The sequence below is a fragment of the Anopheles coustani genome, chromosome 2, assembly GCF_943734705.1.
Source record: "Anopheles coustani chromosome 2, idAnoCousDA_361_x.2, whole genome shotgun sequence".
In the NCBI taxonomy this organism is placed as follows: Eukaryota; Metazoa; Arthropoda; class Insecta; order Diptera; family Culicidae; genus Anopheles; species Anopheles coustani.
Window position 1 is genome coordinate 82,791,342 of NC_071289.1, and position 17,697 is coordinate 82,809,038.

Genomic DNA, 17,697 nt, shown 5'->3' on the forward strand with positions numbered 1-17,697 from the left:
CCGTCCTCTTTTGGTGGTCGATCCTTGGTGAAACTCTGGATGCAATACTCCTTTCCTTCTTCGGGATTCCAATTTCACTCAAAGTTTATTGACCGCTATCTCACACCTTACACTGCACTTTGTTTACTGTTGCGATTTAAGTTCGTACCACACAACCTATTCAAGTCCGATTTCTTGCAGGAAATTTCCTGCTAATTGACGTCACGTGACGTCACAAATCTCTCAATCGAAAGATTTCTACGATCAATACCTCTGATCCGTACTACGATCGGGTTACTACATAAGTTCCCCTTTTGTTGAAGCTGTTAAGCGTCAACTGGCGCCTTCCAAGTTATAATAATTAATAACTTGGCATCGGTGATTACAATCACTCTGAAGGAGTTACAAATTCATACTCTCTACGTTTGAGTCAGGAGTTATTTCCCTGATTCAGAGGAGTAGAACCTTCACCCATCTGTCTGCTAATAGTCGCAGACACTTCAGCCGCCGATTATGCCGTTTGGCTGTGGTGCGGTCCAAGTACCTTATGACAACCGGAGAATGTTCTCTTTGCTATCGTAGTTACGATGCAAACACCATAAGAGTTCTCTGTCGAGATTTACTCTTTACACTTTAATTCACCTTCACTTCACTCCTGAATTTCACGAAATTCACTAATTCACTTCTGCTCTTAAGGCGACAGAACACCTATACACTTTGCTATTCTTTAGGTGATAGCACACCCTACACTTTGCTATTCTTCCGGCGATAGCACACCGTACACTTACTGTTCTTCAGGCGACAGCACACCTATACACTTTGCTATTCTTCCGGCGATAGCACACCGTACACTTACTGTTCTTCAGGCGACAGCACACCTTTTTTGTGAATTCGATTTAGAATACAACCGTGTTGTTTCCTCTCTGGAGCCACCATGTAACGAAGCGGATTGTCCAGCCGAGCGCGAAGGTAAACTCAACTGAGTGCGTCGTCGTTCTAACGCGAGAATCTTCACCGGATTTGGAGGTCCGTCGATTTCGGTATCAACGTGTTCGGCCCGTGTTGTGACGTGCCAACAACGGTGCAAACAGCGTGTGATACCTTGATCTAAAATTAAGGGAAACCGAGAACCCGGTCCGCAGCGTGACGTGCCGCTGAACGGAGAGGTGTTCCGCGAGTTGTCCTTAACTCCTTTCGGACTAGGAATTGGGAATGCTTGGCAGCGTGACCGGTCCGAGCCGTGACTTGCCGGCAGCGGAGAGGACCACGCAGAAGCGGGAAACTTATTGAATCTTCTAAAGTTCCGTCCGAGCCGTCGGAGAGAAGCCTTCAGAATTTTCTCTAAGTATTTGGAAGGGTTTACGAGAAGCCGGTCTGCAGCGTGACGTGCCGCTGAACAGAGCAGAATCTAGCGTAAGTTCGGAAGGGTTTGGGTACTTCGAGAACTGATTTCGGATGAACTTGAGTAAGGAATTTCAGGTACTTTACTCGTAGGCGTCCTGGTGAAGATAACTAGTTTATTCAAATTTTCGAGCGCTTATAAACTATTTCGGTTACATTTGATCAATAAGTGTAAACAAGATAGAAGATCTCGCTCTAATTCCAGATTGCCCCCTGCGCATCGTGAGAAAGTTACGCGGTATTCTGTTCCTGTCACGCGTCCTTTTTTCCTAAACGTCTCACTTTCTCCTAATGAGAAAGCGAGGGGTTGCAGCGTCGATCGATATCGACCCACTTGACGCTTCGTCGCTCGATCACGTTGATCGCGCTAAGATTTTAACCCTTCATCGCGTGGGGCGTCTGGTTATCGTCACGCTGGCGTGGCAATGCTGGGGTTCGTAAGTTTATCAATCGTGTGAAACATTTTGGTTAATAATTGACCTTTTTTGGTCTCTCGAGCGCATGCTTGCTCGTTCTCTTGCGACATCATGCATTGTCGCTTATTCCTAAAAGATCTCACGTGGCTTCAATGCTCACGATTTTATTCCTACTTGCTATGCACGCATAGTTTTCCATCTGGAAAACATCAAATATTTCGGGTTTTCCTAGATTGCGTCATTCTCGCTCCTTCGTTCTTTGTCCCATTTTTCTTTGTTCTAACTTTTCTCGTCTTGTGATGGAAGAATTTTGTCCCATAAATTTCCTATTTTCTCTACTTTCTTATACTTTGTTTTTCTACTCGCGGTCAGGGGTAAAATTTTTCTATCCGTTGGTATCACGAACAAAACATATCGTCCGTCAGTAACAATGTTCATGTGGAATCGTTTAAACCATGTTTGACGAATCGCTGTTCCCCTCCTATTCGTTTTAAATCTCTCCCTCCGTGCCTTTCTCCCTTCCCCTCACCCACCGAGACATGTGTCATTGTGGGTTGGAAAAAATGCAATTCTTCATCCGTTCGATGAAGAAACACGATCCGCAAGGACATAAAACCATCCCAAAAGCCGGGTACCCCTTTCGGTTACAATCGCACGAATCCATCATTCGTAAAAGGATATTCCGAGGGGATATCGCGCACGCCCTGGGTGGTGGACGGATGAGGGGAAGGGGGGGGGGGGAGGTGGTAGGTGTATGGTGGAAAAATATGGTTGACGATTATGACTGTCATATCGTTTTCACTTCCACCGGATCGATCCATTTATGTTGTTTCGGGTTTTCCCTGGTGTTCCTTCGTGGATGAGTGGGGGTAGGTGGTGAGGTAGATCCCCATGGGACGGTGGTTGGAATGGATGATCGGTTTCCGTGGGCTCGAAGGGTGTGTTTTATGTGTCCAGCATCCAACATCGATGGCAACGATGATGAACTGACGAAGGTTTCGTGCGAAATCTGCTACGAGTAACCACACATATACACTTTCACACACACATACACACACACACGTGCGGCATTCGAACGGAGCCCCGAAGACATATCCCGGAACACGTCCACTAATGGTTCAATCCCGGCCCGGGCGTTATGCGAAACGATGGGACAGACCATCGACAGTTACCGGTTTCGATGAGGGTCGTATGTGATGAGTTGGTTTTCTGATTTTCCAAACTGACTCGTGGAAATGGTTTTATACGCCATCAATTCTTCGTCCATATGAATATTTGGCTGTAAATTATGGATTGGAAAGTGTGGGAAAAGGGATCGGCAGAACGTGCGAATGGATGCGGCGCTTGCGTTTGCTATTTCATACGGATCGAAAAGTATTGGTTTACGTGTCCGAAGGAACGTTTCATTGAGGTTTCTTTTTTCAAGTATAAGTTTTTTACCAGAATTTCCTTTCCGTTATTTTGTACCATTTTGATTTGTAACATTTTGAGATATAACATTGAGTCAACTACATTTTACCTCACACTTTCATTGAAACATGGTAACAGTTAAAAATGCAATCCACCAGCTTGTATTACTTTCTCCCTAGTCTTACAATGTTGCCACCGCATATCGGAAAATCTGCAAAACTTTTCACCCTCTCAGGGAAACGGACATTATCTCCGAGCAACGGAACCCACGGTGGATCGGTTTTAATTGCATTTCACCATTTGGCAGCGTTAAGTTCCTGGCCATCAAACGGTCCAATAATAAACTGGTGGAGGGAAAAAAAATATGCACAATGTATCACATCGGGTTTTTTTTTGTCGGAAAAGGATCATACATAAAATGACAGATTCAGTGCATAAAACATACCGAGGGTTTGGAAGTGGGTAAAAAGGAAAGGTATCTCAAATTGAAAATGGCATTGGCGATGAAAATTTGACCGGGGTGGCAGAAGAAAAAAACCTTCCCTCAAAGTGGCAGCGTAGGTTCGTTCCTTGTGGTGGGCGACAAAAAAATAACAAAAAGTGAGCGACGTTTTACCCGGTGGTCATTTTCGCTTCAAGAACACGATCCATTTTGATGGCTGCAGACGCAAAAAAAGGCGAAGCGAAAAAGCGCAACCGTAGACGCTGATAATGATGATGATGGCGATTGCTATATAGCTTTAAGAAATAAATTGTAAACCTATCCGCACAAGAAGCGAGTGGAGCAAAGATCGTTAAGTAACTTTTTAACGTCGGTAAGTACGCTTTGTAATTGCTGTTTGGAAAAACTTTGCCATTCTCGCATTCGTCCAGGCGAGCCGGGGGAGGGGGTCCATAGATGCAGCCGGGAACACAGTTTCCCATGAATGCTTGTTTGTGTGTGTGTGTGTGTTTTTTTTTTCACTTCCTCACGACGCTCAAGATGGGATGAAATTTTCGGATCAAAGAACCACTTACGGCCGTGGCAACAGCTTCCACGTTTTGCCCATTGCCAATGATTTATAGATTGTTTCATCTTCGCTTGACTTTGTACGCAGTCCTGGTATTGCGCCACGGCACGGAAACTATTTACATAATTTCAATTTTTCTCACACAACGATTGATCTTGACATGGTTTTCCTCTTTCCTTCTCATTTCACACTTTGAATCCCTTATTCGTCCATTCAGTCCCGAGCCTTTAGAGGGCCGGTTCGGATCGAAATGAGCCAGAAGGCATCATTAACCTGGGGCCGAGGCCGTTGGTGGCCGGTGAAAGATGAAGGTTGTGGTGTTGTAAAACTTTTTACATTACCAAACCGCAGCACCGTAGCGTTTTCCCGAGGTGGAGGAAAAGCTGGAAAAGTCAAACGACGGAATGCAGTCGCGTTTGAGGGCGAAGAAAGTTCCACGCGTCGGTGCTACGAAAGAAACCGATCCATTTTGCTGGAATAAAATATGATTAATAGCATTTCACTCGAGCGAATCAAATTAAATCTAAATAAAATAAATTGGCCTTGCGCAGATTCATTCGTTTTATTTTGTGCCGCTCTATCAAGATTTTCCACTTCCGGGTACCCGTGCGGTGCGTGATTTTGATGGATACTTCTTGATGCGGTGCTGTTTGTTTTGGCTGGCTTCGCATTTTCCAACGGAGGCTGCTATCAAAAAAAAATATTTATATAGCACCACAAAGAAATCCCTTTCGTTTGTTTTGTATCATTACGTGAGATAGTTTATTTTATTTATATACTGTCATTCGAACGGAACCGTATACAACGGGGCACATATTGAACGGGCCATGACAGACAATCTGCTAAATCCACCTTCATCCGCGGAACCACTTTCCCAGCCGCACTGATTGGTGGATTTATTTTGTAACTTACTTTCCATCCCCTTTCGAAGCCACCGACTCGCCTACTCATTGTCCTTATCGAGCCGGCCCCAGCAGTGCCACCTAAAAGCCCCGGGTTGCACGACGATGCTCGCAGTGAATAGTTTCGTTAATGACAAATCACTTTTTCCCCCCGTTTGCATTTGCGAAATATGTCCATGTCCATTTCCCCCCCCCCCCCTCTTCTCGGGACGGCCACAACCACCGCCTCACCGGAGCCGGTTTAATTCGGTAGGCTTTGCACAATTCCGGAGGCTCGCATGAATTGCGCCACAGAATCGCTTATTCATGTGCTGCCAAGCTTGCCACCGGTTGCAGCCCTTACCAGTGAGGGAAGGTGATGCCTATTCGAGCGGCAAACGGTTTTCGGGCAGCTCACTGGCGGACTAATAAACCACAATTGGATTATATTCGAGCAGCTTGGGTCGCGGGGTGGGTGCATTTTAGTGGGCGAATATTGCGGCTACACGCATGCCAATCACTTGACGCACGTTCGTGGGTTGGTAAGGTTTGGCAGGATTAAAGCTTCTTCCCGGTGGCCGTTCCATCTTTCAACCGACGCTTTGTAAATGGTGTCCAGCGTCGAGTTGTATCTTCCAACCGAGTGACTGTTAATTAGCGGTTGATTAATTATGTTTTCAGCATCGCTCACGAATCGACGTTCGCTGTCGTTGTGTTTGCCAGGAATCTGATCTGAAGCACTAATCAAACTAGCAATGCACAGTATATGAGTAAAACAATTTGTTGTTGAGGGAGAAATGTTATCGCATGATTTTCCTTTCCATTTTCTACTAGACACGTTCGTGCTCAAAAGGAAGTTATATGCAAATTTTATTTAATTAATTCGAATTAATAGCTTAAACTATTAAAACAATTCTACAACCATTATGAATATAACCCGACATGGGTTTGATACTCACTGGCGAATAAGTTTCAAGGACTTTTCGATCGTTAAACCTTTGCCAAAACACGTTTCGATTTTACTTCTCCAGCGCACCTACCTGGCGGACGCTTTACCTAGAAAGATACAAACGCCAAACTTTCCACAACCGCAGTCTAATTTGGCTTCCCTTCCCGCAAACCCTACCGCCTCGGTCCCCCGGGAACTCGAAAGGGCCCACGTGATTTGTGGTGGTCGGATGGCGAAAACAAAACTACGGCTTCGGTATGATTAATTAACCACAAATCATTTCCAAACGGAAACCATGCGGTTTTGCTTCGGTTTGTCGGCGCACCGGTCTGACGACGCCATTTTTCGTCCCAATCAATTGACGAAGCGGTTGGCAGAGGGTGACGATCGTTTGGCTTTTCTTTTCCATTCCAACCAATCAGCGGAATCCTTGGCATTACCTTTGCATAAAGTTTTCCGCACGAATGTTGATTTAAGTTCCCCTCGGAAAAGATTGTTCATCCGAAATGGTTGGATTTTGGCTCGAATTGTGCTACATTTTGCGATTACCGAAATTCGTTTGATCGTCAATCGAAGGCTGAATGATAAGAAAGAAGTTCGTTTGGTTGTAAAATTCTATGCAGAAAGCCTCAATCTGAGTCAGGTCAGCCATTTTGCCAATTTTATTCGCTCAAACAAAGCCCATCGCCGGAGATCAATTATTCAAACAAAGAATGTTGCGTGGGATATAACTTCATTCCGTTCGCGGCTAAAGACTGTGTACGCCAACTGCCTAGACAAATAAACAAATAAACAAGCGAACAAGGCATCGGGCCGTACCGTTCCTAGGCTGCAAGAAAAGACAAACCGCGTCACAAAATAAACCACTTCCAATCCTGGCCAAACCAGGGACAAATAAAAGGAAATCACGACGTGCGATAATAAAAATAATAATCGTAAACATAAAACCAAACCGGCTCCATCGAACCGGCCGAAGTATTTTGCAGGACATAGTTAACGGAAGCGAGGTGCGGTTTGGTGGTTTGCGTTGCATTTGGATGTTTTTGTCGTGTTTTCAGGAGCGGGGTTCATGAATGAAGATTTACTGCTGAAATGTTGTACACCATCTATGATTGTCTTTGTGTACTTCATTTGCATTTCCTTCTCTTACTTAAAAAACAATGATGTTGTTCGTACTTATTTACACCAAAATGATACTGCTAAGATTTTCAGAAAAAAACGAAATACCAAAATTGTTTCGAAAGTAAAAGATAATATTTTATACAATTTGAAAATTGACGTTATTTTGTTGGATGTTGGAAAACTAATTCAAATAAAGAAGATCATCAAAATTTTAACGAATAAACAACGATCGGGTGGATGGCAATGAAAAGTATATAAAAAGTCTCCAAAAAAAACTTCATTTTCCACCCTAGAGTCAGTCAAGGGGTTAGTAAAATACGAACCATCCGCCAAGGGAGGCCGACTGTTGTCCTCGAGGTGTAATTAAGATATCTCACATCTTTCATCCCACCTCGGATTGTCCCCTTCCTACAACTTCAACTTCCTAAAAAGCCCCAAAACCACATAATTTTACATCTTGTGGTCTTGCGTGTACAAAAAAAAACTAACAAAGAAGGTTGATACGCCCGTTATTTGCCGACCGCAGAATGTTTTTATTATTTTCTTTTCCCCATTCGCCCTTTTCACGATTGCCTTATCGCGCCCGTACTTCAATTGCACGTTAATCCACCTACAACCGGGATGAGCCCGTGGCCCAATCCGAGGACAAGGGACATTTTTGTGGCGAAACCGGATAGAGACAGAGAGAGAGAGACAGATAGAAAGCGAGTGTGTAAGGGAAAACCGAAGCAAAAAGCTTCTCGATCAAAACCGGGGGAAGGAGATGTGCAAAACTTCAAACGATCGCCGGAAGAAACAACCATTTCGGCGAGCAGGATTAACAAAGTCACTTTTGTCTCGCCGCCATCGCTGGCGATAAAACCAGAGATGACAACAGATGAAAAACAGAGCTCGCGTGCACCGGGGAGGGAAGAACAAAAACTGTGAGCAGAAGTACCCAATCCACCAGACATTGAGCGGAGCAACAAAAAATAAATAAATGTAGCCGGGGAAAAGGCAACACGACCGACCCGAACATCTACCATCGAGATGTAAGAGCCCGACAGCGAAACCCGCTGTTTATCATAGATTTGGTGGAAAAGATAAACACAATAAAAGCGCTTCCAGAGCGTCGTAACTTCCCAGCCCGGACTGGATGGGAACAACTCCCCCGGCGGAAGTGTAGGCACAGTGAAGGAAAAACAAAACATAAAACCGAGAAACAAGTGGAAAATTCGACACAAACACACACTCACATGGTGTGCTGGAAAAATGACCACCCCGCTCCGGTGGCGGCATCCGTCCATCTCCGTTCGCCTGTCACAATGTTCATGGCCGGGTGCGCTCGGCTGTAAATGAAAAAGGATGGGTGGAACGGTGGAAATTTCTTATTTCACGCTTTGATGGAATTATTACGACATTTCGAGATCATTATCGGCGATAAGATTCTAATACATTTTGTCTCGTGCGTCCACAATTCTTGGGTGGTGTGGCAATGAAGAAGCAAACCATGGACCGCAGTTCGTTGAATCGCATTCCCGGGAATGGACGGGGAAGAAAAACATCCTGATATGGCCTTCCGCCGGAGCATCCTGTCGGGGTCTGTCAATTTTCCGTCCGTCCCCGGGAAGACAAAACCGTTGGGCTGCTAGTTCGGTTGCGCACGGTTCGTTTGGTTTCCCGTTCCGCGGCCGAATAAACCTATTGGAATCAAATTATACTTTTATTTATGACACCTGACCGCTCCGGGGATCTACGGGCAGGTTCGTTTGTGAAGCAGGACGGAGGTGGCGCGAACAAGCGAAGCGAGATGTGCCAAAACCGATACTGGTCATATTTTTCGCTCCAAAGCGTCCGGAGAGGTGAACGATGATCAAAGAAGTATGAATTATGTCCAAAAGAAGGCCGTTGAAGATGTAGCGCAGTGAAAATAAATTTGGGATTTTATTTAACGCCAGTTGCGGAAAAATTCATTAAACATTTATGTTAATTTATTGCCAGCAAGATAATTGCTTTATGATTTAAATTATAACGTTTCAAAAATGGTTTAAATTCTTCATGATTGGTATAACAACGTAGGTGCCAAGTAGGCTACTCTGATTAAGAGGACGTGGGTTGAATTGTTGTTTTCCGTCCGTAATATTTTTTTTCCTAAATTTGAATCGACCAAAAACATATTGCTTGGTGGAGAAACAAAAGCACTGCCCACTTTTTTGCCAGATGATCCTCGAGGGTACGGTTAATTAAATTAGCTTGAAAAAGGATCCTGCACCATGATGTGCACGAGCCACTGTTGACAAGGTATCGCTGCTGCTGCCTGCGAGCAATATCACTTCGAAATATGATAAGATTTTCAATGAACTACCAAGAAATGGTCCGAGACGGGGGTGGATAGCAAAACAACTACCGGACATTCAGTCCCTAGCCGAGGTAAAAAAAAAACAAGATGCAGCACAAATTCTAAGCATATAAATAAAACCACGACACTTGAGTTGAGCTGGCCAGTGCTCCATCCTTGGGCGAGAATCAACATCGCCGCTCAAGTTCCCGGTACCGTCTTTGGCGGAAGGGCGGAAACACAAGCCACGGCACGCCCGTTCACCACACTGGAAGCTAATTAAAACCCCGAAGACGGGCCCGGTCAGTCTCGATAAGTTCTACCGGAGCCGGGAGTGTAAAAGATCCGCGGCCAAAACAAAACAAAAATCTTACACCAAAGACCGTACCATATTCATCGGATGCGCCGAAGCAAATCTTATTGCCGGATCACGATGGACGCTTCCCCCCCCTCTCCTCCTCCCTTAGGGGGTGGCCTACTGAAGGACACTCGACCGACGATGGCTATGGGCACAAAACAGGAAACCCCCCCGGGTGAATGCTGATCCCTCCCGAAGTGGTTCGCTGTTTTGCTGCGTTGTTTTAATAAATATCCAATTTCTTGGCATCATCGTTGGCAGGTCGTTTGCTTTTTGACTGTATGTTGTTTTTTTTTCTTCTCTTGTCCACCTGTCCACGAAACACTTCAAGCCAAGAGATCAGGATTTCCTGGATGATGCTTTACGGAACCGAAAATATCATCGTTTGGCCGGGCGTCTTGGTGGCGTCCTACAAGTAAACACGCTTGTAAGAAAACAAGGTATCAGATGCAGTCATTTGATCATGATAGCAGCAGAAGGATTTGCATTTTTTATGTTTTAGTTTAACAATTTTTTCCAGACACAACTTTGACTAACCGAAATTGGCAAGAAGTAAATATTGTTCGTTCAACAAATATTATTCAGTTAAAATTGTATTAATCTTACTGAGCTTTTCAAACGTTTCGACACAATTATTTATGAAGCAATCAAGCAATGACAATGTTTCTTCTTTATCTCCTTGTGCATCGTAACATGTCTCGGTTTTTCCTTTTAATTTTGCACAATAATAAAGTACTTCTACTGGTAGTCAATCTTCTCTCCAAAGACTTGAAATTTAGCGACCATATGGTACGTTATCATGCAATCGACGAGATCTAACAAAACAAAACACTTGATACACGCATCCGTGCACCGACACACACAAACACCGTTCACAAGTTGCTCTCTCTCTCTCTCTCTCTCTCTCTCTCTCTCTCTCTCTCTCTCTCTCTCTCTCATGATTTTCCTCGTGTGTGTAGGTGCACTTTATCCGCTGCCAACGCCACACGCTTTTCCCTCGCGTCTTATTCAGTCATCGCCTTCGTCCTCGCGTTGGTTACATTCTTGCGCTTCCGCTTCACCACGCGAACCATCTCGAGCGATGGAGCGCGGAGAACCGTGTGGCACGGCAAGCGGAAGTGATGCTGCTGAGCTGGCATTTTCATCGGGCGACGACGGGGCGAGAAAGCGCCAAACAACAAACCTGGCCAGTCTATTGACTTCCGCAGAGCGGCGTCTCGGAGTTTCCCGAAACGGGGACATGAACATGGAGGCATTCGTGTACACATACCCTATACGCGCGCACACCCACTCACACACCTATGGTGGGTAAACGGTGGAGGGTTTTTCCGTCCGAAAAACCTCGGCTACATCCGCATTCCTCAATTTAACTTTGCTAATTTATTTAATGACTACTGTACCGTAATGAAGTCATAGCGACACGGAACCGCGAGTTCGGTTGCTGGGAAAAGGGGGAAAAAGTAGGGACAGTTTGTGCGACAGGAAGGAAGGGAAGCGGGGGGAGAGAGGGCGGCCGGTTGGAAAGGGGCAGCGTTTCTGTCAGGATCAAAGGGGAAGTCGTACGCAAAAACAAACTCCTGTTATGTTTCGTGGGAACTAGACGCACACACACACACACACATACACACACAGAGACACAAACACCGGAAAAAAGAAGAAGAACGCTGGGAAGGAAAAAAAAAACTCTCCCACGTTCAAGGGAATCCTCGAACAACGAATCGCTAGGGCACAAACCCGAAGCGGCCGTAAGCGTCCTGCTTAAGCGTTTTACTGCCTCCAAACGAACGAACGGAATCCATAGATCATTGGAAAGTTTTGCGTGTTGTGAGACACAATTGCCAGCAAAAAGAAAAACAAAACGAAAAATAACCAATGGAAAGGGTTCGTGCGGAAGAAAACTGATCAAGATGATACCGATGATAAGGCAATTATGGGTGCAGGGACGCAACACTAACGCCCGCACGTAAAGGGCTCCGAACCAAAACATAACCTAAGCAGGAATAAAAAGGTAACTCTTTGAAATGGAAGGGAAGAAAAAACTCACCCCGTAATGTACAACATGTGATAGGGTAAGAATTATCGATTTTTCGCCCACACCGAACAACATGTGTCGTCGGCGTTATCGGGACGGAACGGAAGGGGTTTTATCGGAAAGCTGTGTTGCGTTGGGTTTATCTACGAAAGCGATCTGAGTCAAATCTAAACAGTAAGGTTTTTTTTCATACGGACGCCATACGGTAGACACTTTCATGCAGTCGATGTTAAACTTTTCACAGAGTCTTTTAAAAGCCATCGATTTTCATTGAGCTGTTTTTAAAATTGATTATTCAATAACCTTTTTTCAGAGAAAAATTCAACATCTGGAACTAATAAATCAAACAAAAACACCTTTTACGGCCTTGTAGCGATTCGCAGGGTAATAATTCTGGTGAACATATGTCAGAAAAATGTCTTCCTCCATTGGAGCATACCCTTGGACTATGTTGTGAGAGGAAATAATTTCAACATTCCGAGCCCTTCAGCTTGCTGTTGGCATTAGGCCTTCCGTCATCATGAATCCATCATTAGATCAATAGTGGGATAAAACACTATCCTCCAATGGCGCGGGGTCAGCCCAAAAAACCCCGAAAACCTCCACGTTGCATTTCCCAACCGAAAACACCGAATTTCCCTACAAAGGGCAACCCCTAACCTAGCGCGGTGCGAACGGCGGTGACGGGCGGCCAGAGGAACCACATTGATTAGAGTTCCGCTCCGGACGGTCGTGTGTGGTGCGCATGTTTCGCTGCCGGAAAACCCCGCCTCTGTGTGTAGAGAAAGGTGCTGCCCTGCTGGAAAAGCGTGTGCAGTGCCGTGCTTCGGGGAAGATGTATAGGTCACCGTGTCGTCGTCGTCGTCGTCGTTGTCGTCGGTCGGTCCGGCGCTCGGTTTCGGTCGAGCAGCGTTTTTCCCATCGTCGGCGGCAAATTATGTAACGTTCGGCTTTGCAGGAGAATCAACAGTCTGCCGTTTTGCGAGCCGAAACCGAAGCCCTGCCTGTTTGGTTGGATGCCCTTTCCGTCCATGTGTTTGCAGGAGGGCACGCGTTGCACCTGCGCGATAGAAGCCATCCCCCGTCGTCGAACTGGCTCTACACACAGTGTGTGGGTGTGTCTGTGTGTGTGTGCGTGTGTTTTATCTCGCATCCTGCCGGCAGATGGCAGTAGCGTACAGGGCTCGCAGGGCCGGTCGGTACAATGTGGCCACTTTGTTTGGCATCGCGTGTTTACGTCGGTACGCTGGTGTTGGTTTGCCCACCCTTTTCCCCACGGGTGGAGAAGGTACGCTGCCCGAACCGTGAACTGCTCGAATTTCGGTTCGCCACCTGCCGTACACTGCTCGAACTCAACGAGGATGTTCGTGCGAATGGAGGAGAAAAGAAAAAAAAACACAGAGCCACCAAAATTCGAAGGGGAAATGTGAAGGATTCCAATCCTTTTCCACCACCGTCTCCCATGCCCGCGGTCCTCGGCTCGGGTGTCGGGTTTTTCCGAGCCACGAACGAAGGCAACGAATCGAGCGAGCACACGAGCGGCACGGGCCGGTAGACGGGGGGGGGTGAATTTTCCGGACCGAGCCGACCCGAACACGGTCACCGCCAGCGCTCGGCAGGCCAGGAACGGGAAAAACCCGAGCGTGCTGCGACCGCGCATCGTTTGTCGCTGGCAAAACGCGGCCACCCTCGCGAATGAAGCCGTCCTCCGGCTGCTCTACCTACTTACAAACAAACATTAGATCTCAGTCTACAATTGAGTTTTGTATAGTTAAGTCGTGATCATATACACTTGTTGTTTGTTGTTATATTTAATTATCTGTCTATAAACTGTGTCTGTGTTTTCCGGAGCAAAAGCACGCGCCGCAAGCGTACCGCGACCACGCGAAAGCCAGCGCCATCCTAACGCCTGCCACGCGACAAAGCGATTCGTGGCGGTGGAGACGGTGGCGAGAAAAGCACGGGCTGAAAAACAAAAAAAAATCCCACCCGGAAAAACCAAAATTCGACGCAGCGAGCGACGCAACAAGATCGCAGCGAGAAGATCTTACTTACGGTACGGTCGCTAGTTTTCCTTTCGTCGACGCAAAATCCGCACGGTTCCGTCCCTTCTGTCCGTGTAGTTCCGGCCAGTGTGTGTGTGTGTGGGTGTTCCCTTCGTTCAGTGCAGTGTGTTCGGTGATGCCACGTGCGAAAACGCACCCCAATTGTCCTCGATCTGCGTGAGCCAGTGGCCCAAGACTCGCTTTCCGCCAGCAAATGATCGATTCGCATCGTGCTCTGGCGGTTTGTTGATCAACCAAACCAACGCGCACCAGCTGCGCCTCTTAGACATGCCCCCCAGCCATTGGCTAGCGGAAGAAAGTAAAACACATCTTCCCACTTCACTCAACGCTTCACGGGCGATTGCAATATTTCACTGTCGAACGAAAATAATGACGTTCCTTCGTTTCGATCGAAGGAAAATTGAATCATCGAGCGCTGGAAACTGTTCCCTGCCCTGGAACAGCCGAGCGCATCGAAGTCACTTTCCGAGCCAACGGGCGGAAGCCAACAATATGTTAGCGATTCCGGCTTTTCCAGCCCCGCGTCTCATTATTTTTATTGATGAGCATATTTATCATAAATTTCGAGAGTGGCAATTTTTCTTCGTCTTCCTGGGCGATGCTCAGGATCAGGGGCTTTCCGTATCCCTAGTTCCCTTGTTTTGGACCGAGTGAAAGTCTGGGCATGGTGAAGTTTACTTGGACAATCGAAGCAAATTGGGAAAGCTTCGATAAATCATCGTTGAGATTAAAGCCTCCCATAGATTTTCCAGTTTCAGTGTTTGTGGCAAAATTTTCAATTTGAAGAAAAATTGCTGCAAGATGGTGTAATATGTCTCTCATGGCAAATGAGTTTTTCTCGTAGTTCCCTACGTACAATCAAAACAAAACAGGCTTATTTTTTCTAAAAATTATGATACAATAGTTTAAAATATTTTCAATCAATTGAAGCACAACATAAAAAACTCAAATGAGAATTTAAAAACCAATCTCGAACAAGCAAAATAATTTGAATTTATTTCCCTTGGACCTCATGACTTATTTAACATAAAACATATTTTTCTTGATAGGTGTTTGAAAAATTGTGAAAAGCATTCGTGCGAAGATCCGTGATCACCACCAGTGAAGTGAAGACAGATGATGCAAATTTAATGATAAACTCAACAATTGTGCAAGCGTGTATGTAGAAATCAATTGTAAAATTTTTTAGGAAAACTCGTTCCTAAGATCAACAAACACAACAGTGTAAAGTGAAACGGAGTTGTAGTTTGTGAGCTTTGAGTACGGAAAGCGATCGTATCGAAAAGCTAAAGGAAGAAAATTTCAATCTTTGCGTAGTATAAACTTACTTAAATTTCGCTAGTAGACTTTTTGCAAGTTCCATAATAAATATCGTCCTATAGTTAAAAGAGTCCACTAGGGAGCTTGAAGTTCAGATTGCTCGATAAAATCAGCCCCGGGGGTTGTGTGCAGCAGAACGGAATCTAAATCGTGCGTTCATCAAGTCAAATCCGAAGTGTACGTCTTGAACGGTTTGATTGCGCTCGAAAGTCACGGTCACGCGTAAACCTAACATTCCTGCAAGCTGCCGAACTTGTATACTTACTGTTCAAAGACAGGACAAACGCATAGTTAAAGTCCATATTGCGAGCATATCGGATCGCATAAAGACTCTGGACAAGCAGAAGTGACCTCAACCGTTCCGTATCATCGTTTCCAGTTGTTCATCGAGTGAAATCAATACATTCCATATGGTTCACATGATAGAAGTTGTGCGCCAAGGGAAAGTTGACTTTCCTCAAGTTATTGTAAGTACTCTACAATATTTAATGCTTATATTGTTTTCATAATGTTTTGAGTTGAGTCTCTGAATAATGTGGTTTAGTGTAGTGAAAGTCACTTTTTTATGAAATGTGGCTGTTTTTTTTATCACGACCCAAACTTGTGCATAAATATTTCAACAACCACTAAACATGTTGTTAAATGTAATACTTGTTAAAGTCCTCTCGGTCATGTTAAATCGCTCTAAATCGCTCTAGCTGAAGTACTTTCAAGTACTTTATAGTTTTCTATACAATGCTTTAAGTGATATAAATCAAGTATTTATTAAAGTGTGCAGTTTTTGCTGATGCAAAGAAAATTATTTTCTTTTGAGATTATGCACCATATGGTTCGTGACTGAAGATTCTCTTCAACAGAAAGCAAAATAAATAAAATGAATAATTTTCCATGCTACCCTTCACAACTGTGCCGTAGTTTCGATTGAATTTCCTCCGGTGACGAAAGATGGTTTCTGCTATCAAAAACAAACACAAATATTATTTCTCAGCATCGCACAAACATGCCCAACCTTGTGGGTCGCCTGCTGCCTGATGAACTTTGAAGGAATTTCGCTTTACCCAATCGATCTTCCGGACCACTGGTCGGCCATGTGACGAGGGTTGCGAAACCAGAGCCACCGTGCAGCGAAGAAAAGAAACTGTGAAGAATATTAACCAACACGAAAAAAAAAAATTGGAATGAAACAAAAAAGAAACAAAGAAACCAACAACGGAAACAAATAAACACATACCAGGGTGGGTGCACGCGCCAGCAAGATGACGGCCAGGAGAAAATAGCTGGACCACATCACCACCCCCATAAAGCATTTCATTCATCCGTTTAAATTTTTATCGATTTTCACATTATGTTCCACGTAAACAACAGTTTCGTCCGGTGCCGGTGGTGTGGTGTGGGATCCGGATCCGTACGTACGTACACGCACATGCATCGTTTTCAGACCCGGAGATAGTGAAATTCCTGTAGGGTGAAGTGAAACAGACCAGATATCTGGCCAGCGGAGAGAAAAAACCCGGTTGCCAACGCTTCTTTATCTTCACAAGAATCCATCGGATCGGTGCGTGAGAGTGATGTGTTGTGCTGGGTTGCGGGCGCGCGTGGCAGGGGGTAGAAAAAGGTCTTCCCCGGAAGTAAGGGATGAACGGGAAAATAAAAACGAAGCAACGAAGGCGAAACACAACCCCCTCCCCCTTACCGAAAAATCCTCGCCCAACGATAATGTTGATGCGTAGGGAATAAAAATTTCCAGCAATCATTCTCGTTTCCGACTCCGAGAAAACCCCCATTTTGTGTGCCCTTTTTCCACGGCAACAGCAAGTGGATATTGAAACCGTTCAAGTGCCAGGGAAGTGGCTCTGGATGCTGGAGAAATTCTGGTACGGGAGTTACTTTCTCCCAGGGAAACGCGAACCGTAGGCGGTGTGGAAAGACGATGGGTGAGAAGAAAACCTCGCCCAAAGTGGCAGAAATATCGTTTCTTCTGCTCCCCCCGAAACCGAATGACCGCTCCGACCGGGGAAAACGTAAACGACCATAAACATAAAACCTTGTAAGCAACAAATCCATAAAATCGGTTTTCCATCCTGAATGTTGCCAATGGATCATGTTCCCTTTGGCTGGAAGTGGAAATTACGGAAAGCAACCACCCCCGAAACATTTCGGGGAATAGAAAATAATCCAACCCGTTTAAATTGATGGGTTGCGGTTTTTCGCTGAAGGGAAATGGTATAAAATGAGCGACATTTTATCCCCCAACTCGGAGAAGCAAACGAGTGTTCGAGTTTCGTTGCATCGGCGTGCATCGGCGTGCATTGAAATCGTTAGTTTTCCTTTGCACCGGAGCCCAAGAAGGCTTTTCCCGCTAGTTTCCGTTTCGGCATGTTCGATTGCTTTCTTTTTTCTTATTTGTCGGGTAAACGTTTTCGGGCCCGGCTTCGA

The 17,697-nt window shown here is 45.3% G+C and overlaps 1 protein-coding gene across 9 annotated transcripts in view; it reads left to right on the forward strand.

Annotated features, from left to right (window-relative positions):
- The window catches only part of LOC131265820 (CUGBP Elav-like family member 4), a 337,737-nt gene that overhangs the window by 167,041 nt on the left and 152,999 nt on the right, over positions 1-17,697 (forward strand). Inside the window, exons 1-2 of one of the 9 annotated variants that reach the window (XM_058268148.1) lie at positions 13,667-13,931; positions 14,991-15,728. The exons of the other annotated variants lie outside the window; for them this stretch is intronic. Coding sequence (XP_058124131.1) covers positions 15,672-15,728 — 57 coding nt within the window. The 5' untranslated portion in view covers positions 13,667-13,931; positions 14,991-15,671. Of the gene's footprint in view, positions 1-13,666; positions 13,932-14,990; positions 15,729-17,697 lie in introns of those variants that run through there. 9 annotated transcript variants of the gene reach the window in all.